Source organism: Patella vulgata, chromosome 7 (genome assembly GCF_932274485.2).
Source record: "Patella vulgata chromosome 7, xgPatVulg1.2, whole genome shotgun sequence".
NCBI classification, from domain to species: domain Eukaryota; kingdom Metazoa; phylum Mollusca; class Gastropoda; family Patellidae; genus Patella; species Patella vulgata.
In genome coordinates, this window is record NC_065885.2 from 16,063,281 (window position 1) to 16,081,605 (window position 18,325).

The 18,325-nt window shown below is 33.0% G+C and overlaps 1 protein-coding gene across 1 annotated transcript in view; it reads right to left on the reverse strand.

Moving 5' to 3' along the window:
* Window positions 1–18,325, reverse strand: part of LOC126828201 (pleckstrin homology domain-containing family G member 5) — a 180,296-nt gene that overhangs the window by 99,393 nt on the left and 62,578 nt on the right. The window contains exons 6-9 of the mRNA XM_056102167.1: window positions 18,205–18,289; window positions 6,813–7,007; window positions 2,969–3,057; window positions 1,263–1,399 (exon numbers count right to left, since the gene is read on the reverse strand). Coding sequence (XP_055958142.1) covers window positions 1,263–1,399; window positions 2,969–3,057; window positions 6,813–7,007; window positions 18,205–18,289 — 506 coding nt within the window. The remainder of the gene's footprint in view (window positions 1–1,262; window positions 1,400–2,968; window positions 3,058–6,812; window positions 7,008–18,204; window positions 18,290–18,325) is intronic.

The window sequence follows — 18,325 nt, forward strand, 5'->3', positions numbered from 1 at the left end:
TTGCTTGATGGAGATTTTTATTGGACAAGTTTTACGTTTTTAACCACGAAGGTCAATAGAGCTAGAACATTTATAGCAAAGTCCTATTTCATAAAAACAATTTGAACTAAAAAATAATAATTAGAATTTAGAGATAATTTTTGACATGTTGGTTTAGCAAAATCCTTTTAATACAAATATTGTGCCTAATAAATCATCAAAGACAAAGAATCCATAAAAAAATGAAGCAAAAACGAGTAAATAATAAATGGACCTTGTAAATGGTAAATTATGAATATGATACGCAGGACACAGTTCTATGGCATACAATTACTCTTGATTATTAAGCGATGTTTTGATATTTTGATTATTTTTCTCTAGTTTTTATCAATTAAATGAAATGAAATGGGATTTAACATCCTACTGTTCTGCTCCGACTGGGCTAATGAAGACGGGCATATGCCATACAGTGTGCTAAGAGAGAAATTTTGCCCAGATAGTGGAGCTAAGGCCTACTCTTATATCGAATTCCAACTGTCAAGGGATCTTTTACATGCACGGCAATGTCTGCATTAGATCTCAGTTTTTCGTCCAATCCGAACAACTAGACAGCTGTCCTGCCCTCCATCCTGCACCAATGACAAGGGGAAGCCCGTCCAGAAAATCCCATTGAATTTTCTCGGCCAACACAGGGAGCAAACCCACAACCTCCAGGCTAGTGAGTCAGCATCCTACCCACTGAGCCACTTTTATTAAGCAATGATGACCAGTAATTGTATTCCATAGAATTAAGTCCTGTGTATTAGAATTTCAATAACTAAATGCCATTAAAACAATTTATGAAACTTTTACAGAAAAAGCTTATTGATAGAGTATAATGACATTATGTTACTCTGTAAAACTATTGAAGAATTCCATTTTGTTGTGGAATGGTGAATGTAGTGTCAAATTTGAATGCATGAAACTCTTAATTAAGAGTGTAAGTGGCAATATGACGTTAAGGTACCATGCTAAATTATCAATAGAATTCTATTTTATTGTGGGATGAAGAGTGAAATCTGAAAGGTGGGTATTTGATTTATCTAGTTTTATGAAATTGGAACATTAAACCTACATATGTATATGACTATGTCTAAGTGTATATGTATGCCTGCTATCCTTAATGGACGTTTTGATGCAATAGACGTATCATATCTTATCTAGGGACCTGGTTATAGTATACTATGGTTTTATATAAAGCAGATTTCGGTACAAGACCAACTTGGTCGATAAATATGACTTACCTTTCACACGTAAAGTAGCACCAGCTAATAAAAATGTATTGCACTCCATTGGTAATGGTGTATTTGAATCGGCTACGTAAACATCAAATCTACGTATATCCAGTTTACGTTCATTCAGTATTGGCATCATTGCCTCTCTGAAAACAAAAGCACAGGGTATTTCAAACACCTTACAATCTGGTCCTATTTCCAAGGGTACTGTCTACCAATAGCAACAATGTGGTCCTATTTATACCATGTTTACAGTCCACTGTTAGCAGCAATGTATACAGTCTACTGTTAGCAACAATCTGGAGCTATTACCATGTAAACAGTCTACTTTTAGCAACAATCTGGTCCTATTACAATGTACACAGTCTACTGTTAGCAACAATCTGGTCCTATTACCATGTATACAGTCTACCGTTAGCAACAATATGGTCCTATTACCATGTATACAGTCTACCGTTAGCAACAATCTGGTCCTATTACCATGTACACAGTCTCCTGTTAGCAACAATTTGGTCCTATTACCATGTCTACCATTAAAAACAATCTGGTCCTACTACCATGTGTACAGTCTACCGTTTGCAACAATGTGATTCTTAAAATGACTCTAAGCTTATTCTTGAGAATTGATAGAACAAAACCATGAACATGACATTTGTTTTTTTTTTTTATTTAATCTGACTAGAGATTATAAACTGAATAGTCAAAGGAATTAATGATTCAACCAGAAATCGACAATACAGTTTATAAAATGTTTCAACAACAATCAACCACATGCACTGAAATATCATGTATTTTTTTATAAATATTTGTGGAGGCTTAACAATTTTCTAAAGATTCACACAGCAAACGATAGATAGATAAACACAGCATTGTTTCTTTTTCTGAATTCCAAGTATTTATTATAATATACGAAACAAAATATTGTTTAATCAAAATAAAGCGAAAATGAAATGAAATGGGGTTTAACGTCCTACGGTTCTGCTCCTAACTGGGCTAATGAAGACAGGCATACGCCATACAGTGTGCTATGAGGGAAATTTTGCCTGGACAGCGGCACTACGGCCTACTCTTATATCGAATTCCAACTGTCAAGGGATATTTTACGTGCACGCCAAGACCTCAGTTTTTCGTCCCATCCAAACAACTAGACAGCTGTCAGGCCCTCTGTCCTGCATCTCTGACAAGGGGCAACCACGCCAGAAAATCTGGATGAACTTTCTCGGCCAATGCAGGGATCGAACACCAGACCTCCAGGCTAGCGAGCCAGGGTCTTACCCACTTAGCCGCCGTGATCCCCCAAAATAAAGCACATTTCATTTAATCTTTATGAGAATAATGTCTTGATTATCATCAACAGTCATTTAATCAAGAATGTTCCTCAGTAGTGCAGGACGAAGGGCCTGAAATTGATAGTGTCTAGTCATTTGGATGGGACAAAAACCTGAGGTCCTGTGTACACATTGGCGTGCATGTAAATTGGAATTTGAAATAAGAGTAAGCCATAGCGCCACTGTCTGGGCAAAATATCCCTCATAGCACACTGTATGGCGTATGTCCATCTTCATTAGCCCAGTTTGTGTAGAACAGTAAGACGTTAAACCCCCCTTTCATTTCATTTAATCAAATAAATGGGAGGATGAAGCAATCTGATTGGCTGAAAAAATTATAATTTAAATCAATTGTATGGAGCTGCTACTAGGTTGTGTTTTTTTTACCTTAATTGTTGATTCTTTAGAGCAGCCACCACTACAACATCACTGTCATCATCGGAGAATCGTAATGTAAAAAATTCATCTGCACCAATCTACAGAGAAAAAAAATACATAAACTTCCAAAATTAAATATTATCTGCAATTCAATAAAAACGTAAAGGAGTACAAATATTTAGAAGGTTGTTCATCCCAAGATTATCTCAGTTTTGTCCTACTCATTTGAATAATTAATATAATCTTGTTGAGTCGAACATTACCAATAGTTTGCGTATTCACAGAGCATTTTAATTTTTATATACAAAACAAGCTTCCTCTACAATTAAAAACAAAACCTTTGAAGCACTTATTATTCTTTTTAATTTTAAGATCAACACAATATGATTGAAATTGTATCATCACCACAATTTAATTCTGTATTAAAATTTTAACAAATACAGTAACTATTTATATCCTCACAATTTGCAATTACAAAACTGAAAATCAGTCCTTGCAGAATTCAAAACCAGAAGAAAATGTTTGATTAGTTGTCTTCACTTTGTCATAGAAACAAACAATAAATCACTAATATCAGTATATCTCCCTAGCAACTAAACATAGGACAGTTACTAGAATACCTGGTGGAATTAATCAGTGTACGCAATAGGTGTGATGGGTATTAACGTATCATTAGCGGGTTGTGTGTATTAATATATATCATTAGATAAGTTACACAAATGTATGAATACAAAATACATATTTATTGATTAATACAGGATAAGCATAACATAAACAACCGAAGGAACAAAAATAATTCCCTAACGGAAGAATAACAGTTCACGTATGATTATTAATTTAATTTCTATATTAAGAAAGATTCATGTCCGCCCAAGACATCATTAGCAAAATATTTCATGAGTCAACATTCCACTAAATGAAATGGCAATTTGATCTATTTCAGAGTATAAAACTGTTCAAATCTTGATAAAAAAGCATTAGAGATGATAGACACTAATTTTTAATCTCTTATAGATTTATCTCGTAATTAGTTTAGCTGAAGTCTGAAGCAAACTCATAAATCGTTTCTAACAAAAATTATGATGGAAAATCAATTGACTGCAGTTTGCGAGCAAACAAGTAAAAATCTTGATGACAATCATATCTGTTACGTTAGAAACGTAGATAACAACTAATAAACAGATATGAAACTTTCAAATAAATTAGAAGTGGTATTACATGTTCTAAAAGCCTGTCAACAAAACTATGAATAACCATGAGAATTGGGATCACGTGGCTAAGTGGATAAGACGCTGGCTCGCTAGCCTGGAGGTTGGGTGTTTGATCCCTGCATTGGCCGAGAAATCCATTCAGATTTTCCGGCGTGGTTTCCCCTTGTCAGTGATGCAGGATGGAGGGCCTGACAAGGACAGCTGTCTAGTCGTTCGGATGGGACGAAAAACCGAGGTTCCGTGTACACATTGGCATGCACGTAAAAGATTCCTTGGCAGTTGGAATTCGATATAAGAGTAGGCCATAGGGCCGCAGCCCGGGCAAAATTTCCCTCATTGTACACTGTATGGCGTATGCCCATCTTCATTAGCCCAGGTTAGGAGCAGAACAGTAGGACATTAAACCCCATTTCATTTCATTTATACCATGAGAATTTATCATGCTTTTTGGGTAGACATCACTCTATTGGACCTTTGTGTGTTTAATTAATGATATCACAGGAACCTGTAACTCTCTACTGGACCTTTCTGTGTATAATCATATCAGTCAAAGCATACATAACAGGCCTCTCACTTCAAAGCTTAACCAGTTGGTCAATTTATCTGAGATTAATGACCAAGATATCAGTTCACAGAATGTGACAATCTATAACATTAACTCACTATAAAAATCTATTTTCAAATGTTTTTGCACTGTGAGAAATACCTAATTTTACAGCCTGGGAATTGACTGATAAATTATATTTTATCTAAATTAAGAATACTTACATGAAGGGCGCACAAAAAACATTAAAAAAAAGCTTGTGTTTTTTATAACTATAACGGGTACTATTGTATACTATTCATTTACCCTAGCAAACTCATTATTTCTCATTTAAGCACATACCTTTTTGAAAATGCATTATGCAATGCAAAAAATACTAAATTATACTATAAAACATAAAGCCTATGTTAAAAAGTGTCCATTGTTTTATTCAAATATTAATTTTTCCGGATCACAGACCGCCAAGACAACTGACACGTCCGTCTTAATATTGTTGACATTATTTATATTTCTGCTTTATTAAAATTTATTTCAATCAAAGCATCTGTATAAAAACAATTAGTCAAGAAATTGAATAGGAGCAGGGATAATTCTAACGGTATTGGTTGGGTGGAAAAGTGAGCGAGGAGTCACGTGACGTAAACAAACCCCATTTTCGGCATTTGCTAACTTCGTGGAATGAACACTCAGGAGTTTGTACCAGTATTTGTTGCTATTTATCGGAAATAACATAAAAAAGGAAGACATTCTTTTCAATTTTTATGTTAAATATCATCCAGAAAAATCAAAACCGCCATATATCGCGGTATGTTCGGTTTTTCGATATTTTTCAGAAGATGGTATTTTTCAAAGTTTTTATTTCTGTGATGGTTTTATATCGAAAAACCGAAATATCGCCCAGCTCTAATGAACTCAAATGAGAGCCAGGTTATAGGGCTGTCAAAAAAAATACACACATATGTATATTGCGATACAGGCCTAACATAATACGCTATATCGATAAGACTTCGGTGTATCAATATTTCCATTCTACTTTTTTTCAAAATGGCCACTTGTCGATTATCGTTATTTTAATTACATAAAAATGACGAGATGCAGGATATCTCTTAGCATTTATTTATCAATATTCATGTAAATATTTACTTGAAAAACAATGATATAAATCATTGGTGACATTCAGCATTTATTTAGTGTGTTTTATGGGTAGTTTTGCATTGATCCATCCAATTGCCAAACAAATGATGAAATCGTGCACGCCATCACGGAAGCTATTGACATCATTTGTATTGTGTCAACTATTTTTTTTTTTTTTTTTACGAACAAAATGAATATTTCTATAGCAGATTTTTTTTTTCTTAATTTAAGTTCACAAGTATGGGGTTTACCGTCCACTCGACACAAACTAGGTCATTTCGAGACTAACATATGGTTGAATTTTATTTCAATAATTCGCTTGCGTGTAGGGGTCTTTAGCAGTGGAAGGAAACCGGAGAACCTGGAGAAAACCCACAAGGTTGGACAGGCGACCCTACTTATTGTCACGTACCTCTGGGGAATCAAAACCACATCAGTTGACTCAATGACAGAGCTTATGATATAACACGCATGTGCTAACCATTCAGCCATCCAACCCACCCGGCCCACTTTAAATAAAACAAACATTTCAATCAGTTCGTGTATTAGTGTCTTCAAATACTTGTGAGCCCTACTTATATTTATTTTTTCAGAATAAAAAAAAAACATGAATATATCTATACTGGTTTATCAAAATCCCTATACAGAACTATTAACAAAGAGAGAGAAATGGGGTCTTTAACATCTGTTTGTTAAAAACTAAGTCATTTTGGGACTAACATATTGCACAATTTCATTACAATAATTTGCTTTCTAGCTGGGGTGTTTTAACAGTGGGAGAAAACCGGAGGGGCCAGAGAAAACCCATGAGAGTGACTAGTAACAGACCTTAGGATCTAAAGTGAATGCATTGGACCATTAGACAACCCCCTCTCCACCCGGCCCAATTAACAACTAATAACAACTTTTCATTATTAGAAAGCATGCATATGTAACAATTTTTAAAGAGATTATATATACCAACCCTTGATTGTCGTCGAACAGGTGACCTAAGAGGAGAACCAATTTCAGGAAAATTTAGAGCAAATATTGAATTCTCATTGACTTCCTGGACTTCTTTCTCCCTCGGTTCAGGACTGGGATCTGGATTATCGGATTCCTGTGTGGAAGAATTGGCCATATTGTCCTCCGATTCTGGACTTTTGTCTACATCCTGCTCCTGAAGGTAGATCAAACAATACAATTTTAAAACCAAATTTGGGCATCTCTAAAAGTACATACAAGTAGCTTAAAATTAAACATCAAAACGGTTGAACTGACCTGTATTCTTGATGACTGATCCCTTGTTAAAAGAGAGGAATAATTACTATAGTTATCAAACCATTATTTAAAACATATTTCTGTTTTGATGGTTGACACAAGATCATGACATTAAAGACTTTCTCTTTGACAAGTGAATTGCTATGAAGTTCGGGCATCCTAGAAACTCTGCTACTCAATTCTTTTTTCATCTCTGATTTCCAGATTATCAAAGAACATAAATGTTATCATTGACAGCTGACAGATTAAGTCCCTTCTTTAGCCAATGCAAGAATTTTCTATGACAGTACTTCAAATTAGACGAAAGTGTAAAAGCTTGGAAATACTACCAGGGGACTTATTCAATGGCATCATTATAATAACCATGAATTGAATAAGGAACGAAATGGGGTTTAAAACTAATAGATGGTAAAGCTTTAATTATTTAGTAATTTTATCTCTTAGATTTTTTGGGAGGGGGGGGTACTGGTTATTTTTTTTTTGGGGGGGGGGGAATGGGGGGAGGTAAATAGATGGTAAAGCTTTAATTATTTAGTAATTTTATCTCTTAGTTTTGTTTTTTTTTTGGGGGGGGGGGGGTACTGTTTTTTTTTGGGGGGGGGGGGGCATCTTTTGTTTTCTGTTATTTTTGATTGTGTCGAGCGTGTGTGTGAGTGGAGGTGATAATTTTAATGTTTTACTTAAATTTGATAATTCAGTTTACTATTGCCCAATTCAAATTCCGAGCAGAGTATATAAAATGTGAAAGCCAATTGGCCATGTTCATTTTTTGTTGAGTTTGGATGAACAAATCCCAGATTAACAAAATGAACTGAGGATTGCACATTTTTTGTGGTTAACGCATAAAAAAGCATTTAAATTTAGCAACATTTAGCACCAATGCTTACCGGTTTATGTTTCAGAAAGTCCAAAAGAGCCAAATATTCATCGGTGGTGTGACTAGTGGGTCTTAGAGAAATTCGTCTCTTGTACTGGTACTCCATATTGAAACAACTAGAACACACTTTACTAATAATTTTCTTTACACAACTGACACATTAAATTTTTGACGTCTCAGTTTTTCCCATAACTGCTTTTTGATTAATGGATATCATAGTAGTTCCTTAAGCACCTGATGTCCAAGTCACATGCACTTGATCAAGTACACTGAACAACAGGTAAACTGACACAGTTACAGTTATGTACGCATAAATAATAGGTATTTTCAGGTATGGGTTTGAATTTCACTAAAACTAACACTTTTACCATGCAATGCATTTTAAAGTAAATCCAAACCAATTCACTGATCTTAGGTTGGATGTCCTAAATCACAGGTCAAATGTCTTAAAATCCATAGGTCAAATATCTTAAAATCCATAGGTCAAATGTCTTAAAATCCAATCGTTATGTTTAAATGTTTTAAAATCATATTAAAGCATACTGTCTTTAAATCCATATTTTGGTTAATTGTTTGTAATTAATCTTTTCAATTACCGTAACTCAACAAAAACATTGATAAGGCCCTCTGAAATATAATCAAAAATACGTGAAAACTACTAGGAAAGTCCCTGAGTTTTATTCATCATGACACTATGTGTTAGTCTCAAACTGAACTAAGAAAAATAAGATGAATTTAAATAAAAATCATTCCTATTTGTAGAAGTTAAACCCAGTCCATTAAGATGAATTTAAACACAAGTCATTCCTAATACATCCTAACCAGTAATCTGATGTCCTTTTTTCACTGCTAGCTGATTCAGCACATAAGAACATACCAATAACAGAAAGTGGTACCAGATCTTCAAGAGTCACTGTAAGCCTACCCTGTCTCACACAGTCTACCTGTCACTACTATAGGACACTGTATCATTTCACTTGTCAACACACCCAAGAACAATTCACTAATGGAAAGTGATATCAGATCTTCAAGAAATTATAAGTCTACCATGTCCCATGCAGTCTACTCTACCTGCCACTCGGTCTAATTTCACCTGTCAACACGCTTGTAATGTACATGTAGATACACAGGTATTACATATTTAAATGACCATGTAAACATATCATCATAGATTCAACACCTGTAAATGTCTTATAAAACATTTTCATAAAACAACCTATAAAACTTGTTATAAAACTCAATATGACAACTAAAAATACATTACAGTAGACTTATAAATATAAAAATAAATTATGTAAATAGATGACAATTTCAAGCCAGGCGTACACATTTTTTTAAGTTAATAAACTTACAAGAAATAGAGCCCACGCAACACTACACAATACAGTCTTCAATAATTGTAGCGAATAAAAGAGATTTTTTTCACTCCAGTTATTAAACTGACTTCAAATCAACCACAGAGTAACTTCATTCACGTAAAAATATTAATCTATATTTTAGAGACCCACATTTGTCCCAAAATACATGTTAGGCTTACAGTCTGACATAGTTTCACAGTTAAAAGAGGACCAAGTCATACCAGGTGAACATACATAAAAAATAATTTCCAAAGAAACGATTTTAATTCATCCATTAAATTTCATTATCTCTTTTCATAGCCAAAGTTACAAAATAATTAGAGCATTCATCTAACAAATGGGCCAATTTTAAGAGAGTAGCCTGAATCAAAAGTTTACTGTTAGTCTTTTTAGGATGAAACGAGGACACCTTTCGACATGCTGTGAATGACTCATTACACGGTAACGATCAAACTAACTTCCAAGTAATCCATGTACAGTGACAATCTTATTACAGTTCTTGCAGGTGGTCTCTATGATGTAAAAGACTTAACGGCGTTAATCACCTTTAACTTAACTGTATTAAAATATTGCTTTTTTATAATACGAGAACAATAATGAAATAAATACACAGAAATTGTAACCTATGTGTGTATTTTCCATACAAATGGAAAGTGGAAAAAGATGTTCTAGAAGGAGCAAGCACACCCTGCCTTATACACACCATCTATCACTACTCATAGTTCCCTGGTACAAAAGTTTCAGTCCTACAATGAAGAACACAATAAAAATCTGCCCTTTATACCTCGGATCCACCAATCACAATACCAATCTGCCCTTTATACCTTGATTCAATCACCATACCAATCTGCCCTTTATACCTTGTATCAATCACAATACCAATCTGCCCTTTATACCTTAGATCAATCACAACACCAATCTGCCCTTTATACCTTGGATCAATCACAATACCAAACTGCCCTTTATACCTTGGATCAATCACAATACCAAACTGCTCTTTATACCTCAGATCAATCACAATGTCAAACTGCAAATTCTGAAGATTTTTGTTATCTTTATCTATTGTTTTACCATGTGTTAAATTATTTGTAATTTCGTTGACAATAACGTAAGACTACAGTATGGATCAAATTCAGATGATAAAACAATCATGGAAATTAAACTGAAATTTTGTACCAAGCTAATAGATATAAACTTGCCACCAGCTGTTGTGTATGTAGATATCAATAGATGACAATCTTAGATAAGTGGATGATTGACAGTAAATTACCTGAGTATACTATTTTTCTACATATACTAGATACTGTAATAGCTTTATTGTGATTACTCACATTGTCTTATATAACAGTAAAATTATTCTGAAGGAAAGTCATTTGGATATATATAATCAGTACAAAATCCACAAATTTATTTCTGAAAGTCTTAAACTATGTTGTCATAATTAACTTAATACACATAAATAAATGTAGTGAGATATTTCCGAAATTGATTTTACACAAGCTGAAATTAAGTTTATTTTGTTCTTTTACTTCAATAAAAGAATCCAGAACTCAATTAGCCTGGTTGGTACAGAAAGAAATTTCAAACATCCACATAGAAATTGAGAGCCCTAATCTGTCAGTTTATCTTCAATACTTCACTGAATCTGTAATTATTACCTACACGTATATATATTCCTGACCTTGTAGACATTCCAAAAAATGATACGGTCAACTAGTCATCTTTAATTCTATCTACATTTCAATAACACAATAAAAGATATACCATATTTCATGATGGATGATTTTCAATGATCATCATTCAATGAATCTGAATAATAATAGTATAAACATGATGACACAAATAAACACTTTTCACCTGACGTGACCTCAATAACTAATAACCTAGCATGAATACTCAATATCTAATGAAGTGGAATAATTCTATCCACATTAGCTCCAATACTATTCAACTGGTCAAATTTAATGCTGATATTCTCTTTATGAAATGATAATAACTGATATAGCCACAGTGTGATTTGAATATAGGATCTCTCATTCAAACTTTTCTAAAAGTACCAAATATCTACTAAAGCAGAATAATTCTATACAGATTAAACTTAATGACAGATTCTTTTTGAAGCATCAAAAAATTGGTACTGGTATATTAAAATAATTATTCGACGATATTGAATGCTATTTAATGAAACGAACAAGTTTGAGACAGGCACTGAAATTGATGAATTAAGATTACCTATAATGCCATGATCTTCAATAGTCAAAAATAACCCCGACATTCATTCTAGACTAAGTGTGTTAGCACTCTAATAAGGCCAAAACAAAACTATATAAAATGACATTGATAGACAAGTAGTGAACTGATTGATGAGGATCTCATACCTGTAAATTTAATATATACCTTAAGTCATATTGAAAGCATGTTTGTTATTCCCTTTTTAACATGTTCGAGGAGCCAAGGTGGCTAAGTGGGTAGACGCTGGCTCACTAGTCTGGAGGTCGTGTGTTCGATCCCTGCATTGGCCGAGAAAGTTCATCGGTATTTTCCGACGTGGTTTCACCTTGTCAGTGGGGCAGGACCGAGAACCTGACAAGGACAGCTGTCTAGTCGATCGGATGGGATGAAAAACCAAGGCCCCATGTATACATTGGTGTGTACGTAAAAGATCCCTTGGCAGTTGGAATTTGATATAAGAGTAGGCCATAGTGCCGCTGCCCAGGCAAAATTTCCTTCATAGATGCCGGTCTTCATGAACCCAGTATAGGAGCAGAACAGTATGACGTTAAACCCCATTTCATTTTTAACATGTTCAAATTTGTCAGTTACCTAATATTTCAGCCAAAAACAATATTCCTAAATATATTAGTGATATAAAAATAAACAATATTTTGATTTACATTTTAAAAAATTCTGAGTTTGCAATGAATCAAAAAGCAAATTTCCTCAAAAAGCTCCATGTGAAGTCCTCAAATGAGAAATTGTATCAGGTCTCCCAAAAGAGAGAGTAAGCATATCTTGTCTGGTGCATAAAACATCACTAGTTATAGTGGCCTGAAGATATCCAATCACTTAGCCACCACTTCTGATGTTAAAACAACAATTTTCAGTATAACCAGTAATGGTGGTTTCTTAAAAAATCAAACAGCTCTCACCAGAATGGTAAACTATCAGAATCATAAAAAACTAATATCAAAACTCAAATCGATCTTAATAGCTTATCTTAGTAGCTTGTTAGAATATCAGACATCAAATAGATCTTAATAACATGTTAGAATATCAGAACTCAAATAGATCTCGATAGCTTGTTAGAATATCAGAACTCAAATAGATCTCGATAGCTTGTTAGACCATCAGAACTCAAATAGATCTTGATAGCTTGTTAGACCATTAGAACTCAAATAATCTTGATAGCTTGTTAGACCATTATAACTCAAACAGATTTTGATAGCTTGCAAGACTATCAAAACTCAAATAGATTTTAATAACTTGTATACATTTTAATATATTAATAATTTGTTAAAATAAAGTAACTCAAATAGATCTTAGTAGCTTGTTAAACTATAAGAATTAACAGATCTTAATAATTTGCTCAACTATATCAGAATCTAACAGATCTTCATAGCTTGTTAGACAATCAGAACTCAAAACAGATCATAATAGCTTGTTAGACTATTAGAACTCAAATAGATGTTAATAATTTGTGGGGCTGAATCAAACAGACTGATATCTTCAAAAAGAAAGTTGCTGTGACTGACTGATACAGAATCCCAGACATCAAACTTTATCCATTATATATAAAATCCTTAACCGAGTTTCAAATATGACACTTGGCCAATAAATCACACCTTCATCAGACTTGTACTCACTATCAAGAGAAAACTTCTAGTTTTATTACTGCGATCTCTTTGATGAATTCACTATTTTATAGGTCTATCTATGATAATTGATATGATATAAGAACATACAATACAACTTGTAGGGTAATAAACTCTACCATATTCATCACTATACCCCAGGCAGTTTTCAAAATACAACCTATTTTTTATTGCCTGATATAGAATAAATCAGACATATTGACATGATGTACATTGTACTTATTAGCTATATATCAAATAATCAATAAGTATATATTTTCTAGGTGAGGTACAATAAGACAAAGTATATAATATACAGGTGTTGAGTACAAGGATCAAGATTTATTTATCGATGTGTTAGGTTACTTTTTTTTATTTTCATAAAAATTTCTTAGACTATCTTATCAGAATTATTTAAGTCAAGCAGATAAAGTTCAAAATCAATAAGATATGTAGAACACAGCACTGAAGAAATGAAATGTTTGTCATACTTTTTTATACTAAGTGGGCTAATGAAGACAGGTATCACATTGTATGGTATCGAATAAACCATTCTGTTAGTGAGCCAGCACCATATTTAACGAGCCACAGTAGTTAACTCAATTTGAAAAATGATTGCTATTTATTCTTGAAGAAAAAGTGGGGTTGTATTTGAAAAATGATCGTTATTTATTTTTGAAGAAAAAGAGCGGTTGTTTTTTGTGTTTTTTTTTTAATTTGTTTAATTACTAGAAATACTAATGTCAGGAAATTGTAAACATTGTTTAGAATTTACAAAAAGCCCGAGGTTATTACTAATATAAACACAATCATTCAGTTTTAATGACAAATTCACGGAAATAATAACGCTTTGTTAACTTACTATACTAGTAATTAAACTTGTTCTTATGTTTTATATATTAAAATATATGTTTGATGCTCTACACTTTTCTGCACCAAATGGGCAAATGAAGACAGATAGGTATATGCTATGCGGTGTCCTGTGGGTTCTTTTACATGCATGGCAACGTGTACATGGGACATTTGTTTATCATCCCCATAGGCGTACAAGGAAATTTTTGACTGGGGGGGCGGTGGTGGTTAGTGCCCCAAAAATGTAGTTAGGTTCTTAGTATGTTACATAATAATAATAAATTCGCTGTTAAATTGGACACATTCAAGAACGCAATATTATTTTATACAACTTTTACAAAGTACAATTGTGTGCCCAAATTTTCGCAGCATTTGGTGCCCAAAATGGGGGGGCAGCCGCCCCACCAGCCCCTCCAGCTCGTACGCCTATGATCATCCCATCCCAATAACTAGACTATTCCTTGTCAGACTCGCTGTCCTGCACAACTGACAATGGCAATCCACGCTGACAAATTCAGGAGAACTTTCTCCACCAACACTTTTACTAGCAAACCAGCTGTATACTCACTGGCTTCCAGAACAAGAAGAACAATTACAAGCAAGAAGGAAATAAGTATACATCATGAATTTATCATCAATAAATATTAAAGTTATTTCTACCTGAATACATATGACTGTTTTATCCTGATTGAATCAATAGTGTACTCATATACTTCATACAGATTGTATGTCTATCTTTATACATATAGTTAGTTATAATTAATATAGGAGTGGTTTCTATATTCCATGAATACAGAACCAGATCAATATATTATTATATAAGTTACTTAATATGTTATCTTAATTATACTTTCTGAAAATCCTCATTATCTTGGTGTATCCATGGTCCGTAAACGTAACATTATTAACCATGGCCCCAAAACAACTCAGTATCAGTCGGGAGGTATAACTCTGTTTACATTACAAATTTTACACGTGCCAGGAACCGTGCCGAGAATGGTACGGTTAATATTCTTTGTATTGTTAACGGGTCAAATGTGCTGTACTGAGAACTGTGCAAATGTCTGTACTAGACAATTGATCTGCTCTACATTTTTTTTTTTTTCAAACTTTTGTAGATTTGAGGAAAGAATCCCAACAATATTGGATTAGATATGTAGATCTTCACCACAACAGTCCAACCCAATTCTTCATTAAATAATGATTTTCTATTTCTTTTAAATTGGTTCAAATATACAGTGCCATACAATAACTTGTACGGGTTTAACAGGTTTCATAATTTACTACTTATATTAAACATCACCATGAAATATAACACTGTTCACCTGATAAAAGTGTAATATATTATCATATGATAAAACATGTGACCAGATATCAGTTTCTACATTAACATTAAACAAATGTTAATTCAGCAGAAATATGCAGGACGGAGGGCCTGACAAGGACAGCTGTCTAGTCGTTCGGATGAGACGAAAAACCGAGGTCCTGTGTACACATTGGCGTGTACGTAAAAGATCCCTTGGCAGTTGGAATTCGATATATAAGAGTAGGCCATAGTGCCGCTGTACGGCCAAAATTTCCCTCATAGCACACTGTATGGCGTATGCCCATCTTCATTAGCCCAGTTTAGGAGCAGAACAGTAGGACGTTAAACCCCATTTCATTTCATTTCATTTCAAGACTTATATGTTTTATATCCTTATAACTTTACTCAAGACTCATATGTTTTATATCCTTATAACTTTACTCAAGACTTATACTATGTTTTATATCCTTATAACTTTACTCAAGACTTACATTATATTTTATATCCTTATAACTTTACTCAAGACTTCTATGTTTTATATCCTTATAACTTTACTCAAGACTTATGTTTTATATCCTTATAACTTTACTCAAGACTTATATGTTTTATATTATTATAACTTTACTCAAGACTTATATTATGTTTTATATCCTTATAACTTTTTCTTAGAAATGAATGATAATATTGATACCTATCAAAATTATCATATGATATCAGTTCAAAGGTACATACATTTAATTAAATGGGTGTCATTATTTAGATGATAAATGAAGTTGTTTAAGTCTTCTAGGAAATGATTACCGGTAAATGGAATTTAAAAATCTAAAATTACAATATCAATTTTAAACATACAAAATTTCAACACATCCATTTGTGAACACAACTTGTTGAAGTCAAAATTCTTAAAGGGCTAATCCCTATATTTTTTTGAGAATAAAACTGCTTAATTTTGTGTTAAAATCCCTTAAAATCCTCTAGCTGAGGGCCGGCAACTAACTCAATATTTTTGATAAGTTTTCAAACCACTTAAACCCGTCTGGAAATGGAGACCGGTGTCCCAAGCTGTATTATGCAGTGTCTGGATAAAACCATACTTTTATTTTATAAAAATAACGTGTAGTTGAAATTTACCTTTCGTTATCAAGTACAGCACATGGGTCATTCACTACATAGACCTCTCAAGGAACGGGAATCGATTATCAGGTCACCCAACGAAAAAACTGACTCGAAATCTTAAAAGAGTTACGTGTCCGGATAAGCAATTTTGACATTCACGTCAAAACGACTCAATATTTTGAGCTGGAATTTTGAGAGAAGGTAAATACCCCATTCCTCTATATGTTGGCGCTTAAATTTCATACGTACTCCGACTTTTATTTTTGAGACTCTCTTGATATCGGGATAGTCCCTTTAAAGTAATTAAAACTTTATGAAAAAGAAAAACATTTGAATTTTAAAAAAACATTTGGATTTTAAAAAAACAAAACAACTTTTAAAATCATACCTTTTCATAAACAGTTCTTTTTAAAAGTTAAATTTTCTTAATCAACTTGTACAACCCTAAATTTGAAACTATCTTAGTATGAATAAAACTCACAGAACTTTTCATAAACATAACTTCTTATTAAACAAACCTTTAAGTTTTAAAATAGAACTTCCACCTATTAAACTTTAACAATTATAACCACATATTCAACTCACATGAAAACTCTGTGGATTTCTACCTAACTAAATTAAAAATATATGATATATTCTTACTATCACATGAAGTCTTATGACAGTGATAAATATTCCCAAACTCTTAATAACATAACATTAGATTGTCTTTTCACACAAACACTATGTAATTATACTATACATATCTAATAAATCCATGAAATTATCATATTAACCCATTATAAATCCTTAGGATTAATACAATAGACACAGGTATATATGATATATCTTACGACAAGCAAGGTATATGAAGTCTATATATGATAGATATTGACATGCACCTAAAGATATATACATGTTTTGACAAAATACAGGTGTTACACTCCAGTCACCCCCTTTTATCAAATATTAGATTCACCCATATGAAACATTAAGTTACAAATGGATGTACCATTTATGGTAAATTAAGGGTATAAGAGATGGATTATTAAATCAAGAACCAGTTTGAAAAGTTAACTCGCCCGGACTCTCTTAGTAATATGTAAAAGTTATCATTTACTTTGATTGAATGTCTCATTAATCAATTGACTGATTTAAGTGACACCAATAAGTCAATTTAATAGTCAAATTCTACTTTTCTTATACAATATTACTTACCCAAAATTTTCCCTCCAGAAAGCTGGGCTAAAGTTTGCCCTTTTGACTCTCGTATAAGATTTTGGATTTAAGAGGGTTGTGCAATTACGTCAAACATACAATCAATCTTTAACTTTTGAAATTTTTCTGAATCAAGTACAATATAATAAACCGAATGTTTATACGACATCCGTAAATCTTTTTTTCTGTTGAATTAAATATATTTTATTTTCTAAACATGCTGGTAATTTAATAACTACACAATGGAAATAAAGCTCAAATGCATTTTCTAAGTAGACATTTATATGAAGCTTAATGTTAATTTGAGAGTCAATGAAATTTTTTACAGAAAAATCTTTAGAACAACTGCTTTCACATGTTCTGTCTATGCTGTGTTTTGTATTGTTTGTCGTGTTTGTGTTTTGGTTGTGCAGTTATCCTACATTGGCCAGTAAATGAGAGCTAAATATGACATTTTGTTAAGTATTTTTAAATTTGAGTTAAATGTCCTCCTTTCACTGTGTTGAGAGAATCTGAGCATTTAAAGGGAGACTACTTACTACTTTAGATGATGAGAGAAGTCTTTTCTTCAATGCTCGTTTTCTCTTCAATAATTTCTTCTGTATTTCACTCGGAGACTTTGACCTGTAATTCACCATAAACATAATATAAAGCGCGATC